Source organism: Watersipora subatra, chromosome 11, assembly GCF_963576615.1.
Source record: "Watersipora subatra chromosome 11, tzWatSuba1.1, whole genome shotgun sequence".
NCBI classification, from domain to species: domain Eukaryota; kingdom Metazoa; phylum Bryozoa; class Gymnolaemata; order Cheilostomatida; family Watersiporidae; genus Watersipora; species Watersipora subatra.
The window spans coordinates 24,203,346-24,225,863 of NC_088718.1; the positions used below are offsets into that span (position 1 = coordinate 24,203,346).

The window sequence follows — 22,518 nt, forward strand, 5'->3', positions numbered from 1 at the left end:
AATATCAGTGCATTTTACTTCTAATATTGACCAATACTGCATTTCTCCTATTGCAGGGGAGAGATATAAACATATAATCTTCTCCTTTCATTATTGCTTATTGTTGTATATAATAACACCCACACCCAGTACATTACAGCTACCATTGCAGTTATCCTATTGCACTGCGGTGCCATTTGACTGCTAATATTGCATTTCTCAACCATCAGTACCCTTTCTTTTTTTTCCAATATCACTTTGGCCGTGGGCTGTATGACGCGAATTTCTAGTATACATAATATATATATAATATATATATAAATATTACTTTATTGGCAACAATTTAACTTCAATTTAAACATATGTGTGTGTGTGCGTGCGTGTGTGTATGTGCTGTTGTTTTCACGATGTTACGTCGCATGTTACGTGTGTGTGCGTGCGTGCGTGTGTGTGTTTGTGTGTATTTATTTTCATCAACAGAAACAATACAGAAAAATAAACTGCATATTAGTAAATATATCAGGTTAATTACAAATTAGTGAGAAGATGAAAAGAGTATAGCAAAATTCACTCAACCTGAGCACGAGATAATGATGATGGAGCCATAGGTGCGCTGTAGCCCAGCTAATGTTGCGCAAGTATGCGGATCATAAAACAAAAAGGGAAACAGTAAGTCAGTTAAACCAAGTAAATGGTTTAATAGCGTTCAAAATATATTTCTCGATTAAAAGAATGAATATTATGTGGAGCATTGTTAAAGGATTAGTAATCATATTTTTAAAATAATTTTTAGAGACTGTATGCAGTTTGTTCTTACCATGTAAGGTAAAATCAGTTGACAACCTGTAATTCTCACATAAAAAACGAAGACACAAACCATAGTTTTAAAGGCTTACGGTACCATCTAACAAATCAGTCTACTGACCTAATACAATTTAGTGTTGATGTCAATAACTGCATGACTGAACTTGTTTGTAGTTTACATACTGTTGGGAAGTACAGCTAAGTAAGCATCTGTCTTTAATAGGATTTCCGAATAAAAGACATGCAATGTCCGATAGACTACTTCAGTGCGTGCAGTCAAACTAAAGACTGCAATCAGAACCTTGGAGCTGTCTATTTTAATAAAGAACAGCTGCAAAAAGGATATTTTCAAAGCTCTCCAGGTAAGACACGCATATTCTTTACACTTTCAGTTCGGTTACATTGATTTCAACTTAAACTCAATTCGTTCAATTTTCATGCAAGTAAAAATTTCTTTCGTATTGTCTCAGCTCAAACTTCCAAACTTTATTGCCCATCTTTGATATAATGACAATAATAATATTATCGTAATTGTTTACTGGTTTGCAATGTATTAACGTATTTTTAACAGGTAATCTCCTTATCAATGACAAAGTTACAAGAAATTCTACACATATAACGATATCAACACCTATGCAATATTTAGGATTCATGTCTACACCGGAAACTAAGTTTTATGTTCAGTTGAGGAACCCTACCGAAAGGTGTGTATATCCAACTAGTATCACAGATAGTCAGATGTGTATACAAAATTAGTATCACCTACAGACAGGTGCGTATACACCTAGCGTAATTACCATGTATGTATGTATACATCACTAGCGTCATCAACAAACAGGTGTGTATACACAACTAGTGTCATTAACAGACAGATGAATACATGATAGTAATATTAGTATACACCACTAGTGTCATCAACAGACAGGTGTGTATACACCACTAGTGTCATTAACAGACAGGTGTGTATACACCAGAAGTGCCATCAACAAACAGGTATGTATACACCACTAGTGTCATCAACAGACAGGTGTGTATACACCACGAGTGTCATCAACATGCAGGCGTGTAGGTGTGTTTGTTGAGAGAGAAGGGTATTTTAGATTCGTGGAGACACATAAATAGTGTGCTCTAGCTATCCTTCTGTTTGTCATTATACTGATCTATGATTGCTCTCCAGATTGCGAGTAACTCTGGCAGCAATTGAGAAACAGCTGTTGCTTCAATTTTATGTCTTAAATGGCTGCCACTAATTTTTCTTGCCGATTAGTCTAAAGAAATGGAGTCATGCAGTGGGGTCCAAAACCAATTTGTAAAATTAAAAGATTATCTCTGAAATATTTTATTGTTCTTGGGGAAAATCTTTAACTCTGAACGTAAATAATACATTTCTATTCATTGATCAGATAAAAACTTGATGTCACTTCAGTTTACATTTTTCACTAACACTTGAAAATAGAGCAAACCAGCCACCATCCAACCTTGCTCTATTCATTATAAAGCATGCCAGGCTCAATTTATTCTCACTACAACCAATTTTTTTATCACATTACTAATGTCTCTTTTTGAAGGACAATATCTTATCTTTTCCACTGGCACAACAAAAAATGGCAAAACCTCTTTAGCAATATGACATTGGAGGAGATGGATGGAAAGTTCGTTGATGGAGTTATCAGAACCTATTTACATAAACTTGAAAAATGTATAAAAGAACATGGAGACTTCTACTGCGCTTATCTGTCTGACGGATTAGATGGAGATTTAAACGTATGTATATGAGGTCACGTGTTGTTAGTGACATATATCACTTTAGTAATAGATAATTTACTAATAATAAGTTATGTATTACTTTAGTAATACATAACCTACTAATAGTAAGTTATAGTAATAACGTAATACACTATTACTATAACTTACTCTTAGTTTTACTTACACTCTAACTAGACTATTATTATATCCTACTAGGATACAAGAATAGAGTAATACTAACTATTTAATAATGGTCAGTTACTAATTATGGTCAGTTACTAATAATGGTCAGTTACTAATTATGGTCAGTTACTAATTATGGTCAGTTACTAATAGTGGTCAGTTACTAATTATGGTCAGTTACTAATAATGGTCAGTCACTAATTATGGAAAGTATATACTATTTCTTCTCTAGTGTTAAGTATTTTTCACTAACATTGACAAATGAAATTGACAAAACTTCTTCAAAGGGGAGGGGCATAGGTTTGAGGGGCGGGGCATGGGTTTGAGGGGCGGGCATGGGTTTGAGGGGCGGGGCATGGGTTTGAGGGAATGCAAGAAGAACGGTTTTAGGTCATAATATTTCTGTGTTGCTTGTTTGATTCAGCAATGAAATAATAATTTTGTAACTAGGTGATTAGGTTTTCCATGAGTTATTGAATTTTTTTTTTCAATTTTATTATAGTAAAAATCTTAAAATCAAATTTGTCGATCAACAATAGCATTCGAAGAAATTATGTGTATGGTATTATGTATAGCCTAAATCATATTGCTTTCATAGCTGAATAACTGTAATAACTGAATAGCTCATTGGAAAAAGGAGATTTGCATATGCCTGCTGATCGCAGTTTCAATACTGTGAGAGATCATCAGGTGTACCAGTAGAGCGCAGAAAGTAATAAATTACACAACCTGCCGCCAACCTGCCACCAACTTGCCGCCAACCTGCCACCAACTTGCCGCCAACCTGCCACCATAGCTTCTGACAGATGGACAGCTTGGCTGTTATGATAGTAAAGATTAAACTGTAAAACTAGTGAATAAATTATGGTAAATCTGGAAATGCTGAAGGAATACTTAAATTGATTTAAAGTAAAACTTTTTGTCAAGCTTATACTTTATTTTCATTTTTGAAAAAATGAAATGAACAGCAAACTTCTTTTTCTGTCAGAAGTTTGTTGCGCATCCCCGCCAGAACACGTTAACACAATTTTACTAATGCTATTACAATGTATATCTGTTCATGTCAGGCAATGCACCGGTTTTGTCCTTTTCAGCAGTATTTTCAGATATATTTTTTAACTAAATATGTATGTAACTATTTGCAAAAGGTTTAAACTTGTACAGTATCTTAATTAGATAAAAACCCTTTGGTTTTAATAAACCCTTTGGTATTAGTAAACCCTTTGGTATTAGTAAACTCTTTGGTATTAGTAAACCCTTTGGTATTAGTAAACCCTTTGGTATTAGTAAACCCTTTGGTATTAGTAAACCCTTTGGTATTAGTAAACCCTTTGGTATTAGTAAACCCTTTGGTATTAGTAAACCCTTTTGTATTAGTAAACCCTTTGGTATTAGTAAACCCTTTGGTATTAGTAAACCCTTTGGTATTAGTAAACCCTTTGGTATTAGTAAACCCTTTGGTATTAGTAAACCCTTTTGTATTAGTAAACCCTTTGGTATTAGTAAACCCTTTGGTATTAGTAAACCCTTTGGTATTAGTAAACCCTTTGGTATTAGTAAACCCTTTGGTATTAGTAAACCCTTTGGTATTAGTAAACCCTTTGGTATTAGTAAACCCTTTGGTATTAGTAAACCCTTTGGTATTAGTAAACCCTTTGGTATTAGTAAACCCTTTGGTATTAGTAAACCCTTTTGTATTAGTAAACCCTTTTGTATTAGTAAACCCTTTGGTATTAGTAAACCCTTTGGTATTAGTAAACCCTTTGGTATTAGTAAACCCTTTTGTATTAGTAAACCCTTTGGTATTCGTAAACCCTTTGGTATTAGTAAACCCTTTGGTATTAGTAAACCCTTTGGTTTTATATTTTTACTCAATTTATACTCAATTAATCCTCAATTCTATAGAGCACACACTTTTAATACACTGTGACATTTTTTAGACTGCACTATTTGTACACATATACAATTTGCCGCTCCGACTTGTAGCTCGCTGTTTTAGCTAAACTCTACAAGCTGTATTATATGGATAGACTGTACACATTACAGTACTGCGATGAGCAACTGTAACCCAAACATTACATTAGGTTTCATATTATCTTTATGATATGAAACCAAAGCTATTCTCTCTACTATGTCAATGTTACAGTGCTTGCTGCAGCACAGCATGTATGTTGTATACATAAAGGAAGCTTTCAAGTTCATACCCAAGAGCCAGTTTCTTTTTACCACCATCGATGAATACAGCAAGAACAATGTGAGTCTTTATCCAACGCATTTATTCATTGCACTGTTTTAATATTTCATGGGTGAGAGTGTGGTCACATTGGATTTGTTATTTCAGGTGGCGTCCTGCCAGTATGATTTTATGTATATATTGAAAATAACTTCAAACTTGCTTTGTTACAAGAATTTAGTCTGAAATTTCGAAGCAACTGAGTGGAAAAAACATTTTGCATCACTTTAAGAAGTTTATAAGTAACATATCTCCACAAACTTTCTTCAAATTACAGAGAAAATATGTAAACATCTAGATATAAATCTCAGTATTTGTCTTTTTGTTAACCCGTATGTCCAGTTATAGCCATTAATTTAGATCTAAGGGCAGCAAACTTAACCATTAAGCTATGTGAAATACAATGGAGTCATTAGGCAAATAGTCACTATGTTGGTTAAAGTACTCCCGCTTAAAGCACTTAATAACTAGCACTGTTGATTGTTTTGCGTAACAGCTGTTAAACCGGCACAAAATGCGAGTGTTACTATAGTAAAAATTAAGTAAAGATCTAGCTTTCCAAGTAAGTTACTCAAATTCATTAGGTATTAATTTTATTACCCGCGCAATGCCGGGCATTTAGGTAGTTTAACAAAAAAAAGTTAGTATTGATCACGTATGAAAAAGTTTGTTTTATATAATCATTGTTTTTAAGTATGTTTATAACGGGACTGAACAAATATTTTACAATTGTTGTAGCCCTCTTTACTGGAAGTATATAGATAGGGCTTATGACCACAGACTGTCCAAAAAGCTTGGTTTTTGTAGCTTATATTCTCAGCATTTCATGCATTCTTGTTGCTCAAACGTAATCAATTTGCCAGTTGCGATAGCTAAAACATGACACTTTTAGCATACTGTGTGTTCCAAACCATTGCGTGCAGATAGTTCAATGGCCTGCCACAAGCAAACACAGTGCAATTGTACTTGAAAGCTAAAAGGCTTGTCTCCTTTTTTATCATGTAGTCATTGACTGTTTAAGCCTGAATGTACAGCCAGGAAAAAGATTAAATGCATGCAATGTTTTATTTTTATGATGATTCTTTTAAAATTAATATTAAAATTTGGCTTTATTTCTCTATGAGTGGGCACCAGATTATTTTTGCTAGTTATCATGTTGTAGAGGTTATCAAAGCACTGCAACTGAAAAACCACTTCTGAGTAACTTTCATGTAAGCTGATGGCTTGGATATGAGCATGAATTTACGAATTAATTGTTGTGTTTTTCAGGTTTGATGAGAATATTCTTCTAGGCAGTTGGTTTGCAGTCTGACTTCAAAACGTAATCAGAACAAACAAAAATTTAACCAAAAAGTTTTAACCACTTTAACTCACTTTTGGTCACTTTGATAAGCAATTACCTACATATTATTTGTGATGTATACTATAATAATATTCTATTTATTATACTTGATAGGTTAAAAGTGCCCGACAACTGAACCAGTTTTTCGGACTCACTCTTCCCGAAAAAATAATTAACTCGCTATCAAGTAAAAATCGACAAAATGTTGGCTCGAAGAATCCAGTATGGGCGAGCACAAGAAGGCTCCTGGACGAGTTCTATGCACCATATAATAGGGAACTAGCTCACCTGCTCGATGATGACAAATGGCTGTTTAAAACTGACACATAGCTTCAGGGATGATGTTTTCAGCCCCAAAAAGGTTTATTGGTTTGCTCTCACAAAAATTATCTTTTTTACTAGACAATCTTATAAATATAAACTATATCTGTAGTAGGAAAATAGTTCAATAAATGGTTTTTCTATATCATTAACAAAGCAACCTAACAAGTTATGGTGGTCGGCCTATATAAAAGGGCAGTACAGTGGAACAGAGGCGAGCGACACCATTCAAAGGCATTACTAATGCTAAAGTCAGCTAAAATTTAAATGGTTAAAAAACTGCACATGGCAGCCGAGTCAAAGACATTTGTGACTCAATGAAAAGGGTTTATCAAGCTGTTTTAATGTACTCAGTACAAACCGTGTAACTTAATGTTTTGCCTCAGAAGCTTTGTTATTTCTGTCTTTTATGTCAGATGATCGCAGGTATCGCATTATATGTCAGATGCTCACAGGTATCACATTATATGTCAGATGCTCACAGGTATCACATTATATGTCAGATACTCACAGGTATCACATTATATGTCAGATACTCACAGGTATCACATTATATGTCAGATACTCACAGGTATCACATTATATGTCAGATACTCACAGGTATCGCATTATATGTCAGATACTCACAGGTATCACATTATATGTCAGATACTCACAGGTATCACATTATATGTCAGATACTCACAGGTATCACATTATATGTCAGATACTCACAGGTATCACATTATATGTCAGATACCCAACTAACAACGACATTCCTGGGATGTTCCGTAACGTTACGCTGAAATAACGTTCCAAGCAAACATTGTCATAACGTTCTACAAACGTTATTTGATGATCATTGTAGAATTATGTTCTAACAATGTCGCAGGAACGTTGCATAGAATGTTGTGCAAAAATATTATCATAACGTTCAGCAGAATGTTACAGGAATATACTTTGCTAACGTTATCATAACGTCGTTAGAGAACATTATTAATGAATGTCCCAGGAATGTCCCAGGAATGTTACTCTGGAATGTTCGAGTGAAAACATTCATATAACATTGGCTTGAAATGTAACTGGAATATTATGGGGTTACATCTTATTTACATTCAAATAATTGTTCCAGTAATGTTTCAGGAATGTTACTTTTGAATGTTCGAGGGTAATGTTCATATAACATTGGCTTGTAATGTAGTTAGAACATTATGGTGTTACATCAATTTTACTTTCAAATGAATGTCCTAGCAATGTTACAGTAATGTTACTTTTGAATGTTCGAGGGTTAACATTCATAGAACATTGGCTTGCAATGTAACTAGAATATTATGGTGTGACATCATATTTAACTTCAAATGAATTTTCTAGCAATGTTTCAGGAATGTTACTTTTGAATGTTTGATTGTTAACATTCATATAACATTGGCCTGCAATGTAACTAGAATATTTTGGTGTGACATCATATTTAACTTCAAATAAATGTCCCAGGAACGTTATTCTGGAATGTTCGAGTGCAAACATTCATATAACATTGGCTAGCAATGTAGCTAGAATATTATGGTGTTACATCATATTTAACTTCAAATGAATGTCCTAGGAATGTCCCAAGAACGTTACTCTGGAATGTTCGAGTGAAAATATTCACATAACATTGGCTTCCCAACTAACAACGGCATTCCTGGGATGTTCCGTAACGTTACGCTGAAATAACGTTCCAAACAAACATTGTCATAACGTTCTACAAACGCTATTTGATGATCATTGTAGAGTTATGTTCCAACAATGTCGTAGGAATGTTGCATAGAATGTTGTGCAAAAATATTATCATAACGTTCAGCAGAATGTTACAGGAATATACTTTGCTAACGTTATCATAACGTCGTTAGAGAACATTATTAATGAATGTCCCAGGAATGTCCCAGGAATGTTACTCTGGAATGTTCGAGTGAAAACATTCATATAACATTGGCTTGAAATGTAACTGGAATATTATGGGGTTACATCTTATTTACATTCAAATAATTGTTCCAGTAATGTTTCAGGAATGTTACTTTTGAATGTTCGAGGGTAATGTTCATATAACATTGGCTTGTAATGTAGTTAGAACATTATGGTGTTACATCAATTTTACTTTCAAATGAATGTCCTAGCAATGTTACAGTAATGTTACTTTTGAATGTTCGAGGGTTAACATTCATAGAACATTGGCTTGCAATGTAACTAGAATATTATGGTGTGACATCATATTTAACTTCAAATGAATTTTCTAGCAATGTTTCAGGAATGTTACTTTTGAATGTTTGATTGTTAACATTCATATAACATTGGCCTGCAATGTAACTAGAATATTTTGGTGTGACATCATATTTAACTTCAAATAAATGTCCCAGGAACGTTATTCTGGAATGTTCGAGTGCAAACATTCATATAACATTGGCTAGCAATGTAGCTAGAATATTATGGTGTTACATCATATTTAACTTCAAATGAATGTCCTAGGAATGTCCCAAGAACGTTACTCTGGAATGTTCGAGTGAAAATATTCACATAACATTGGCTTCCCAACTAACAACGGCATTCCTGGGATGTTCCGTAACGTTACGCTGAAATAACGTTCCAAACAAACATTGTCATAACGTTCTACAAACGCTATTTGATGATCATTGTAGAGTTATGTTCCAACAATGTCGTAGGAATGTTGCATAGAATGTTGTGCAAAAATATTATCATAACGTTCAGCAGAATGTTACAGGAATATACTTTGCTAACGTTATCATAACGTCGTTAGAGAACATTATTAATGAATGTCCCAGGAATGTCCCAGGAACGTTACTCTGGAATGTTCGAGTGAAAACTTTCATATAACATTGGCTTGAAATGTAACTGGAATATTATGGGGTTACATCATATTTACATTCAAATAATTGTCCCAGCAATGTTTCAGGAATGTTACTTTTGAATGTTCGAGGGTTAACATTCATAGAACATTGGCTTGCAATGTAACTAGAATATTATGGTGTGACATCATATTTAACTTCAAATGAATTTTCTAGCAATGTTTCAGGAATGTTACTTTTGAATGTTTGATTGTTAACATTCATATAACATTGGCCTGCAATGTAACTAGAATATTGTGGTGTGACATCATATTTAACTTCAAATAAATGTCTCAGGAACGTTATTCTGGAATGTTCAAGTGAAAACATTCACATAACATTGGCTTCCCAACTAACAACGGCATTCCTGGGATGTTCCGTAACGTTACGCTGAAATAACGTTCCAAACAAACATTGTCATAACGTTCTACAAATGTTATTTGATGATCATTGTAGAATTATGTTCCAACAATGTCGTAGGAATGTTGTGCATAGAATGTTGTGCAAAAATATTATCATAACGTTCAGCAGAATGTTACAGGAATATACTTTGCTAACGTTATCATAACGTCGTTAGAGAACATTATTAATGAATGTCCCAGGAATGTCCCAGGAACGTTACTCTGGAATGTTCGAGCGTTAACATTCATATAACATTGGCTTGCAATGTAGTTGGAATATTATGGTGTGACATCATATTTATCTTCAAATGAATGTTCCAGGAATGTCCCAGGAACGTTACTCTGGAATGTTCGAGTGTTAACATTCATATAACATTGGCTTGCAATGTAGTTGGAATATTATGGTGTGACATCATATTTATTTTCAAATGAATGTTCCAGGAATGTCCCAGGAACGTTACTCTGGAATGTTCGAGTGCAAACATTCATGTAACATTGGCTTGAAATGTAACTGGAATATTATGGGGTTACATCATATTTACATTCAAATAATTGTCCCAGCAATGTTTCAGGAATGTTACTTTTGAATGTTCGAGGGTCAATGTTCATATAACATTGGCTGGCAATGTAGTTAGAACATTATGGTGTTACATCAATTGTACGTTCAAATGAATGTCCTAGCAACGTTACAGAAATGTTACTTTTGAATGTTCGAGGGTTAACATTCATATAACATTGGCTTGCAATGTAACTAGAATATTGTGGTGTGACACCATAATTAACTTCAAATTAATTTTGTAGCAATGTTTCAGGAATTTTACTTTTGAATGTTTGAGTGTTAACATTCATATAACATTGGCTTGCTATGTTGCTATGACATTATGGTGTTATATTGTTTTTACTTTCAAATAAATGTCCCAACAATGTTACAAAAATGTTACTTTGGAATGTTGGAGTGTAAACATGCGTATAACATTGGCTTGCTATGTTGCTATAACATTATGGTGCAACATATATACATAGTTGTATAACTGGTTCTTTTAGAGCTTTTGTTGGTAGTTTAATAAATACGCGGACAACAAACCATTAAGAAAAAAGTTAATTTTAGTTTTACCCATTTTGCCATCCTCCTATGCAAATATTGTTTTGACTAAAACCAATTGATAACAATCATTTGTCTTTTTCATCATAACAGCAATCATTTTACTTTTCTCATTTTTGCATGGGAATTATTAAGAGCTTTATGGATATTCATTATTTTGAGAAATCGAGCACAATGGTACAGAGAGTTTTAGACATTAGCCAAGTGTGATTAAATTATGAGTTGAAATCAGGAACATTAAGGTCAGGCAAGTATATCCTGACCCTTACGGTTTCCACCGCTAGTGATCACTTCTAGATCACAAATTTTCAGCTGGGAGATATGCAATAATATTTAGAAAGAAACATATTTAAACAAATTATGAACTTGCATCTAAAAGCAACAACGCTGTTGACATATTTGCTTGGAGCACGCCACACAATATTTATATTTTGCATACAAAATTACATAGAAGTTACCTTCTCATTTTGCAGCAAGATACATTAACTTCAATTGATGTTTTAAGAATTTGGGAGTTGTACCACTACGCTTTAACAGAAGAACATTTTTTAGTTTCACATTAACTCGTTTTTATTAAATTGCTATAATAATTGATGCTTGCAGTTTCCTGAAACTAACATAGTTAAACTGCAGTAGTCAAAAAATGGAAAGTAAGAATATTGACTTGCTAAAATTTACGAAAAGAAAGACACTGTATTCACTTTGCATACAGTTTATAGATGCTCTTAACTGAAGATCCTAAATACTAGGTATGTAAAATAATACTACAAAGTTTATAGCAAAAATGACAGACTATCGCTGTATGCGTTTTGACCATAAACTCATTAGTAATAGTTCCTGTTAAAAATTTGAGAAAAATGCAAAAGTAGTTGAAAGAAGCAAATTTCAACAATAATACCAACTGGTACTAACTTGAGAGAGTGCTGAAAAAGTGAAACATCGGTTAATTTGATAACAGGCCAACACAAAGAAGTTTGAATGCAAACAAAGAGTTTCTAAAGAGGAAAGTGTAGCGGTAATATAAATTTAATGAGGTTATAAAGCTGCAGCACTTACTAGTTCACAGTAGTTGCATCTGTTTAGACTGTTCTACATTTACATTTGGTAAATAGGCTTAAAGCATTCAGCTACAATTGTAGTTCTTAGAAGTAATGATGATGCAAAAAACAGTCTTTATATAAACTGACAAACAACATTTTATTAACAAGTACTCTGATTCTATGTGTGTAACATCAACTGATATGTTTTAGGGAAATTAATAATACTACGGCAAGGTTTTAAAAATTGTAGCATTAAGTACTGAAATTCCAAAAATGATAATTCAATTGGCTTGCCAGATATTTGTTTTTTAACATTAAACACTTTTACAAATTATATAGACGAAATACAAGTAAGTTTAATATGTGTATTAGTATATTTTAAACAAATTTTTCATGTTTACAATTTGTTTCGTAAGTTAAATGTTTTCAACCAACTAACTAAAAATGTATTTTGTTGAAACTATTTCAAAAGACTTGAGCCTGTTGTTGTGAGCCTGTGCAATATTTTTAAACATTTTTGGTTTGAGTTTTGATTTATTATACAAAAACAACATTGTTTGAATACTTTCAAGTTACTATTCAATACTCGATTTATTCATACATTTTATTTGCATAACATAGTACCGAAAGTATATACCTTTCATTCAGCTAAATAATTTAGTTCTGTCATAATGTTAAAATAATAATAAATGATGATTTTACCAAATATGGCAGTTTTCATCAATTTATTAGTTATACTAAAGACCTGGAAAGGAGTTGTTATACTGTGGTGTGTTTTATCAGGAGGTTTCGTAGCTTCTGTTGTTGTCAGGTTTCAATTCTTTTGCAGCATCGCATGGTACTAAGCATAAGTTTTAGGATGCAGTAAAAGAAATTACTGTAGGTTGTATCAGATAATTGCTAGTATTTCTAGAGAAATGCTATGAGGCAAGTTTAACACCTCATAGATGCAACTTTCCAAGGAAGGAAAACTCTAACTGGAAAAAACTGGGTAATCTGTTAGAGTCAAGCGTAAGTTTTTGCAGCAAACTATTGAAGTAGATTGCAGCTGAGTACATGCTTGAACTGAATCAGTGTTTTTGCATTACATAGAAAAATACATGTGCATGTAGAGAGCTCCAAGTCAAGTCAAGAAATGTTTATGAAAATCTTTAACAAGTTCACATTAAATTAGTTTAAAAAATTCATTTTTATCATGTTGCAGTTCAGATCCCAATAGGACCCTGAAGTATATGCTAGATTACTTAGGCTTTAGAATTGTTAAAATACATCATATATAGAGTTGATACTAAGCAAAATGGCTATAGTACAATGCAACCACAAATGGTTTTTCTATTGTCTGTTTGGGTAATAGGGTTTGTGCATTTAAGGTATATCATAATCCATTTACCATAAAGATAATGTTCAATTAAAATGTTTAGACTAGCAGTTAGTATCGCTACGGCTCAGTAGTCCACATCAGACAGCTCTTAGCTTTAGGAAACAGGGTTGTATATTAGAAGACCCAACATCATTGTTCAGGCTTGTCGACACATTTGGTTTTTGCTTGCGTACTGGCTATCACTTTCCATGTGATTTTATTTGAAGAGTTTTTATGCAAAATTTTGTGTTAACACTATGTACATAACCATAATCTGCAAATGGAGCGTTTATTTTCTTTTTTTTTGCATTTCTGGCTAATTGATGTTCTAAACTAGTCAATCACAGATGTCTCTAAAATAATAGACAGGGGCTTACATGAGATTCTTGATAGACCAAAAAAGTAAGCTGAGCCTAATGAATAAACAACAGTCTAGTCTAGTCTATATATATATATATATATATATATATATATATATATATATATATATATATATATATCTATATACTAATAAATTATTTAAAAGCAATACTTATCTTTTTTTTCCAGCTACTGTCAGTTTCATGATATTCTCATTCGTCAGGCTGTGTTGGAATAAACAAGATGGTGACTAATCTCTTCTTGGCTAATTTTTCCCTCCCTTTTGTTCTTAGAATAAGAACAAAAGGGAGGGAAAAATATCATGAAACTGACAGTAGCTGGAAAAAAAAGATAAGTATTGCTTTTAAATAATTTATTAGTATATAGCTGCTCCAATATATTTGTTGAGCACTCTAATTTTAGTAATACTAGACCATAATTCTTAGGAATTTATAGTTTATATATATATATATATATATATATATATTGTAAAGGATCTGACCCCGGGAGCTGAGTCAGCTTTACTTCCTAACAAGGGAGAAGCAACCTGAGCTACTGGCCTGCCTTTTCCGAGGCCTGATTGACCTGCCTAGAGCGGTCAAGTCAGTCCAAGACAAGAACCTGGTAGTCAGGCTTGCTCCAAAACCAAACTCCGGCCTGCCCTCTGGATCTCTATCTCAGGCTAGTCTGGATTCACTAGCGGCTTGCCTTAGGACTTGATTTCTTATGCCATGGCACACCCGATCAAGTCTAGACAAAGCTGTGGATCGATCCCTAGCCTTCTAGAGCAACCCTGGCAGTTCCGTCTGATGGTTACAATGAGCCTGCTTGCGTAATCGGTGAGCCAACCAGGCAGGCAGGCGTCAATATAATCAGTTTTTGTGAGTATGTAATAGTTTTATTAATGATAGCTTTAACAACATGCGTTCACAAGTTCGAGTGATATCAAGCACGACTTGTCTACTCACTGCGCTGGCTTATGTAGCGGTCTAGCTCTGCCCACCAGTCTATTTATAACACAAAGGATGCACAGGATATAATAGGATTTGCACACAGGATAAGCATACGGTTATATAATAGAAAGGCAGTTCAGGAATACGATTATATAATGGATAGGAAGTTCAAGAAATTCAGGCAAGTGCTAGTAAGGATATAATGTATATATGTGGGTAATAATTGGTATATGTCCCAGTCCTCCACAATATATATATATATATACATATATATATACTAATATATCTAGTGGAAATCTTCTGACTAAAAAGTGCTCAATGCCATAAAGGCAGTGCATATAGAATAATTTAAAATAATTTAAAAGAAGATAAAAATTTTGACTATTATATTTACACTACTAATAGTTTCGTGTTAAAAACACTCATCAGGTGACATTCATTTATGCGCAGAAGCTTATATATACGTAGGAACATACAAGCTAGGCAGTGATCTTATAATGAGGCATGCAAGCACTGTAAATTCCCAAATTGATGGCAGTAGTAAAAGTGCAAAGGCTAAGCAATAAAATTGTAAACAATAAATGGGATGAAAAAAGCTAATCTATTAACTGTTTATTAGCAAAAATTTACTTGAGTGTCTACACCCAGATACCATTTCAGATTTCTTATTCAGTGTCGCCATATGTGGCTTGTACATAATGTAGAATTTTTCCCACAGACATAGTGGGAAAAACTATGTCTGTGGGAAAAATTCTACATTATGTACAAGCCACATATGGCGACACTGAATAAGAAATCTGAAATGGTATCTGGGTGTAGACACTCAAGAAAATTTTTGCTAATAAACAGTTAATAGATTAGCTTTTTTCATCCCATTTATTGTTTACAATTTTATTGCTTAGCCTTTGCACTTTTACTACTGCCATCAATTTGGGAATTTACAGTGCTTGCATGCCTCATTATAAGATCACTGACTAGCTTGTATGTTCCTACGTATATATAAGCTTCTGCGCATAAATGAATGTCACCTGATGAGTGTTTTTAACACGAAACTATTAGTAGTGTAAATATAATAGTCAAAATTTTTATCTTCTTTTAAATTATTTTAAATTATTCTATATGCACTGCCTTTATGGCATTGAGCACTTTTTAGTCAGAAGATTTCCACTAGATATATTAGTGTATATATATATATATATATATATATATATATTGTGGAGGACTGGGACATATACCAATTATTACCCACATATATACATTATATCCTTACTAGCACTTGCCTGAATTTCTTGAATTTCCTATCCATTATATAATCGTATTCCTGAACTGCCTTTCTATTATATAACCGTATGCTTATCCTGTGTGCAAATCCTATTATATCCTGTGCGTCCTTTGTGTTATAAATAGACTGGTGGGCAGAGCTAGACCGCTACATAAGCCAGCGCAGTGAGTAGACAAGTCGTGCTTGATATCACTCGAACTTGTGAACGCATGTTGTTAAAGCTATCATTAATAAAACTATTACATACTCACAAAAACTGATTATATTGACGCCTGCCTGCCTGGTTGGCTCACCGATTACGCAAGCAGGCTCATTGTAACCATCAGACGGAACTGCCAGGGTTGCTCTAGAAGGCTAGGGATCGATCCACAGCTTTGTCTAGACTTGATCGGGTGTGCCATGGCATAAGAAATCAAGTCCTAAGGCAAGCCGCTAGTGGATCCAGACTAGCCTGAGATAAAGATCCAGAGGGCAGGCCGGATTTTGGTTTTGGAGCAAGCCTGACTACCAGGTTCTTGTCTTGGACTGACTTGACCGCTCTAGGCAGGTCAATCAGGCCTCAAAAAAGGCAGGCCAGTAGCTCAGGTTGCGTCTCCCTTGTTAGGAAGTAAAGCTGACTCAGCTCCCGGGGTCAGATCCTTTACAATATATATATATATATATATATATATATATTAATCTGTGTCTAAGTGTATGTCCTGTTATAGCAATGCTAATAATTACCATCTAGCTTCAGGGCTCATAGCCTCACTAGGTGAATGCCCGGGATTGCAGGGGTAATAAAACAACTTATAAACAGTTGCAGATAATGTATTGTAATTGTAATGTAGCAGGTAATGTAATGTTTATAAGCAGTTCTATGACCCTTGCAACGCAGGGCATTCACCTAGTAATAAATGAAGCGTTGCGCATGTCCTGACAATGTTCTAATGAACTAGAATGTTTTGCAGAGATAAATTAATCATATTAGCAATAAGCATATTAGTCTTATTAGCAATGAACGAGATGAATGTTTGAAATATGTGACATATTATCTGAAAACCTACCTCAAAGAAGAATAACGGCGAATTTTGTGAATCTTTTTACAGAAGCAGCAGACTATTTTAACCTTAGCTCAAGTGTTGTTTTGGTTGGCCCAAATTTATTTTGGCTTCGTTTAACTTTAACTTAAGTGACCTCATAACACCTTTTAGAGATACATGTAAATGGTTTCATCTGATACCATGCCTTCAAAGTTTGCTCCATAATCGAATTAAGGGTAAGAAAGTTAATGTCAACTCATGCATACCTCAGATGTTTAGATTTGTCACTCTCTAGCTTTTAAATGGAGTAGACGTATTGAAAGTGATTGTGAAATATCCCTACCATAACTTTGCTAGTAGATGAACTAGGAAGCCTCATACTAAGTCATACACTGTGAAAAGAAAAGCGATGAGACATGATCAAAGTCAACTAGCATTTGCAATGCTTTGTGAAACATGTTTATTCATATAGAAGAGCAATAAAGGTGAAAAATTCAAACAGCAAACAATAAGCAAAACAAGTAAAATAGTCAGTTTGTCTGAGGTTGGGTACACAAAATTCTCCATAAAATGACAAGAGCAATCAAAAAGATTCTGTTATAAATTCTGCTGATGTTCCAAGTTTTAGCTGTGGATAACAATATCTGTAAAGGCAAAGGCTTACAAAGATGTTTGAAGTCAAAGATAGTCATTGACTCCGCCCAATGCACTCGTGCAACTGCATCAAGCTTTGAAAATATAAATTCTAACTGTTTACATGTTTCAAAAAAACAAAAAAGTCTGGTAAATCTAAAACTTTACTGTGCAATCATCGGTGGAGTTGTAGGAAGTTGCAGCTATGTGATTGCAGCCAATTTCATGTGCAACTAAAATTGATAGTTAGCAGTTGCTGCAGTGTAAACACACCGTAAGACATTTCCACTGTAAGCCTGAGTGATGTCATAGCGAAGAGGCAAACTGGTAAACATGACTAAAATAGTAAACTTCTGATTGATTACTGTTCATGCAGTCATAGAGCTTACTCCATGAATAATATGGTGAATGATGGCGATGTGATGCACATGAGACTTGTGGGTTTAAATATACCATAGTCATATATTTTGGCAGCACAACTAAATGTCCGGCCAGGTGTTTAGTTGTTAAAAGTTGACTTTTGACAAACTCTTGAGAGCTCAAAAACGAACATAAAATCGCAGCCCCACGAGACCGCCGTAGTTTGGATTCCCTTTCCAAAACGGCTCAAATGTGATGTAGTTGTGAGAGATAGACTCTGTTTACCCTTTCATGCAATCTTATTCATCAAAATATTTTCGCAAATATACTTCACGCATTCAATCAAACTATGTCTATTGTTCTTACGCGTCAGTTTTATCGTCATTGTAATGCTGTCACTTATAACAGTTATATCTTATAACTTACCGCAAAAGTTCATTAAACATTTTAACCTTACCCCAAAGGAGTACATGTCATTGTCTGATAACCATGACGATGATGATCAAAAAGTGCTGCAAAACTTATTTGCGAAGTGTTGGGTCATATGATCAGATTATGACTTGCCAATTAGACCAGGCCGAAACAAAACTGTAAAGTAGCAAGCATCTATATTTGATAGCGGTCTTCGGTAAAACCTGAAGTGTTTGTCATAAACTAATATTACGGTAAGTTTTATATTGAGCTTTGTATTGGCCTTTCAATTCACGTGAGAACATACATGACAAGACGCTAACAAAATTTCGTCGTTACTTCATCGAAATAAAGAGATTCTAAGCTATGGCGGCTTTTCGTTTTTGAGCTTTTAGGAGCTTGTAATCACATTTCCACATATTTGGCACCTACAACATAACAGAGTAAGACATGGTGAATCTTTTGATACCAAATAACTGTAATGTGAATTTTATTGCAAGTCAACCTTTAACACAGCTGCAACTATAATGGAAGAGAGCTTCAAAACAGTGCCATTATACATGTATATTGTAGCCACATCAGTATCAAAATAATTAATAAAAATTTGTGTGTATTTCTATTTTCAGAATAGCTGTAATATATATGCTACATTCCAAAAGGTGAAGATGATGGACCATGCGCGCGCACGGTTAGATGGCATAGATAGTCAACGCACAGATAATCAACGGACTGAGCTCGTGTTAGCAGTCAGACATCCTCAGCCTGTGTAACAGTCCTTGACAGTGAGACCGTCTACTGTATAGTGCTATTTGAAGGATGTGATTAATTCGCTCATCTCTTAGAGCTCAACTAGAGACGAGTTCAACATGCCAGAGAATTAACAGACAATAGCTGTGTTTCCATGACGCTCATAATTTGCAAACTGAGCCAATCCACAAGTTATCTGTGTCATGGAAACGGCATAAATCCGCAAGCTAAGCGAGTTTTGCAATCTACCAAACTTTATCGAACCCATTGTGCTTGCGAATTATGGAAACGGCACTAATGTTATTAATGTGCATTAGAATATCGATGACTATTACATTAAAAACATTTTCACGATTCAGTCGTTTTTATTTCCATTTCAGCAGTCTCAATGCGCCAACCTTCTGAATCATTGCTGCTAAGCTTAGCGGCAACAAGACTGCATAGCTATTTATTGAGTAATTACGGTAATTTAGGCTAGTACTTGACCTATGAGGTCAAGCCTGGTGTTAAATCCACATCAGCAAGTGTTTATTGAAACGCTCGATTGCAGAGTACAGTGTGTACATAGCAAAACGCTTAATTATTCATATTCTCTGATTGTAACCCGCAGTCACTCGTACTAATTCCCTATTGAAGTTGAGAGCGATTCTGCAGGAATTTATTACATTCAAGTTACTCTTTTCTGCATTTCAAGTGAACTTAGGTACAATACACCAACATTTTACTCAATAGAGGCCTGCATTTGTTTCACCTATGTTGTCATTTAAGTTCCATCTATTTTATTGTTTGCATGCAAAACTTTAGCGCAGAATAGAAAACCAATTTAATATTTAACAAGGCTCTTTAAAACACAAACAAAATTATTATTGATGAAGTATCCCTATTCAACTTTAGTTTTGCTTCATGCAATGAAAACAACTTCTCTGTTAGATATCACTGTTTTTCTGCAACAATGCTTTATTCAGTTGCAGAATTTTTTAAAAACTTTAGATAGGTTATTTTAAAATCTAAGCAAAAATCTTTAGCTGTTTTATGGTTATAAAATACCTGCAAATTTTCCAAATGTACAAAAGCAAACCTTATTGCAAATATTGTTCACAATAAACGAGCTGCTCTGTTTAAAGATCGGTCTATTGTTAGGGCAATGTTAAAAGGACTATAACTATGTTTCCATGGTGCCCAGTACTGCGATGCAGCCCCCTCCAAAGTTGAGGGGATTGTGTGTTTCCATGCTGCGCAGTGGTTTTCAGCAAATTAGCCAGAGAAGAGACATTGTATAGATCGAATCGCCTGATGGAGAAATTGAATCGATCATGGATACCGAATGTCAGAAACGGTCTTTTCATGCTTCTGTCATCATTACACCTTTATTTACAATACACATTCACAATGTTTTACAAACCTTAACACAATTTTTACAAATAATATATTTTTAATAAGTATTTTTAAGTAATATATTATTTAAACGTTATTTAGGATGTGCCCACTGTTTTTCGAAAAGTGTTGGCATCGATGACAAAGTCTAGGAAATTAATCACCTCATCATCCTCGTGAATGCAGACCATAATTAAATTTAGGTGAAAGAAGATCAGAAGATTTAAAAAAAAACAAGATTAGCGGGACAGCATTTGTACTATTTCATGGTCCTTGAAGAATCCGTTTTCACGGCATGAGAGCTATGCGCAGCCACTGTTTCCTTGCTGTGAATTTGCACAGGCTTCGCACTGATCAGTGCGCAGTGATTTCAGTGCGAAGACGCCGTTTCAATGATTCGTAGTGGGCGCAACTCCGAAGCACAACATGGAAACATAGTGTATGTCAAAAACCCTCCTAAAAAGGTTGAATTGGCTAATTTTGAACACTTAATATTAATGCTGCAATATTGGGGTAGTCCTTTCGCTAGATTAATTTAACGCTCATGCTCAAATATTGTTCGATTCATTTTGGTTCAGTAAATGTTTGTTCCAGCTGTCTCAAGCCATTTTTAGTCTTAATAGTCAATATAGTCCTATAAAACCCCGGGTACCCTGTTAGCCTCATAAGGACACAACAGAAACCATTTAAATACAAATTGCTGATTATGGCTGTCTGATCAGAACTTTGCAGGATAAAAAATAAACTAATTTAAATTACATTTGCAAAGTTCTCGCAATTGTATTCACGTAGTTAAACAGCTGTAAAATGGCTGAAGACTAGAGGTGGAACGAGACGTCTCGAGTATCGACCTGTCTCGTCGCGAGTTAACTATTGCCAAACTCGAGACAGGAAATAGAACTAAAGCGCCTGCGCACGGTCGTTAAAACATGGCTTCTTGCGGTAGCAACAACTCCATATATTGTAACGGATTGCGGGCAGCTGCCTTTAAAGTTATACCCGGCCCGTTACTACCTGTTGCTATTGATTATGTTGGCCACTGAATCTAATCATGTAGTCCGGACAACGACCCTGTTATATTTTAGTTCGGTTCTGTGTTCTTAAAACAGATACTGGGTCGTATCTAATTACTCTTCGGATAATCCAATTTAATAAATTTGATAACTTTTGCGGGTATCGTGTCAAAACACTAACTGACCTTCATAAAATTCGGGCCTCTTTTACGTATATACTACCAATCGCGGGTAAAACTTGCCCGGACACGGAGAAACGAACGAAAGGCCGTGTCGACCATAGTTCGTGTTCGGTTAACAATGACGTTTTGTTAACTCAATACAAGAATATACATGTTCATGTATACAGTAATTAATGTAATTTCATGAGTACAATTTAAATATAATTCACATACTACAGTTAATACATAAACAAAACTTAACATTAATGAAACGATAAGAATGAAAGTGTTATCGTGTGTTCTTTTAGTTGCGGTATTTTTTTGTAGAGCGACGGCTATCGGTTTCATTACATTAAAAAGTAAGAACTATTCAATAGATGGTAAAAATATACATGTACAAAGCAATATGTTTATAATAATTATGATCAATCAAGCTCAAAATTCTTAGAATATATAACTTCGGTATTTTAGAGCTGTTTGTGTCACTTTTGTTTACAAAAACTACATGCATATCACTATTAAAATGTTGTATTTAAATCGTTTACACCAGGTGAAAGTTCAATTTAAAAATATATTTATTAATTTATATATACCGAGTAGCTAGTAGTTGTGTAGTGAAATCATCACCAAATGCTCATTATTTTACTGTCTCGTGTCTCGAATTTTCACAAGACAGTGTCTCGAATTTTCACAAGACAGTGTCTCGAGTCTCGTCTCGAACTCAAAAAACCTGTCTCGTTCCACCTCTACTGAAGACTGTTTTGCCATAGATATGTTGGAGATTATATTCATGGCCAGGGGAGTGTCCTACTCATAGATATAGTTTACTATAT

The 22,518-nt window shown here is 34.4% G+C and overlaps 1 protein-coding gene across 4 annotated transcripts in view; it reads left to right on the top strand.

Annotated features, from left to right (window-relative positions):
- Positions 1-22,518, top strand: part of LOC137408262 (uncharacterized) — a 58,212-nt gene that overhangs the window by 13,262 nt on the left and 22,432 nt on the right. For all 4 annotated transcript variants that reach the window (XM_068094709.1, XM_068094706.1, XM_068094708.1 and 1 more), the window contains exons 5-9: positions 1,007-1,145; positions 1,355-1,487; positions 2,352-2,547; positions 4,859-4,966; positions 6,402-7,324. In XM_068094709.1, the coding sequence (XP_067950810.1) occupies positions 1,007-1,145; positions 1,355-1,487; positions 2,352-2,547; positions 4,859-4,966; positions 6,402-6,617 (792 nt within the window). In that variant the 3' untranslated portion in view covers positions 6,618-7,324. The remainder of the gene's footprint in view (positions 1-1,006; positions 1,146-1,354; positions 1,488-2,351; positions 2,548-4,858; positions 4,967-6,401; positions 7,325-22,518) is intronic.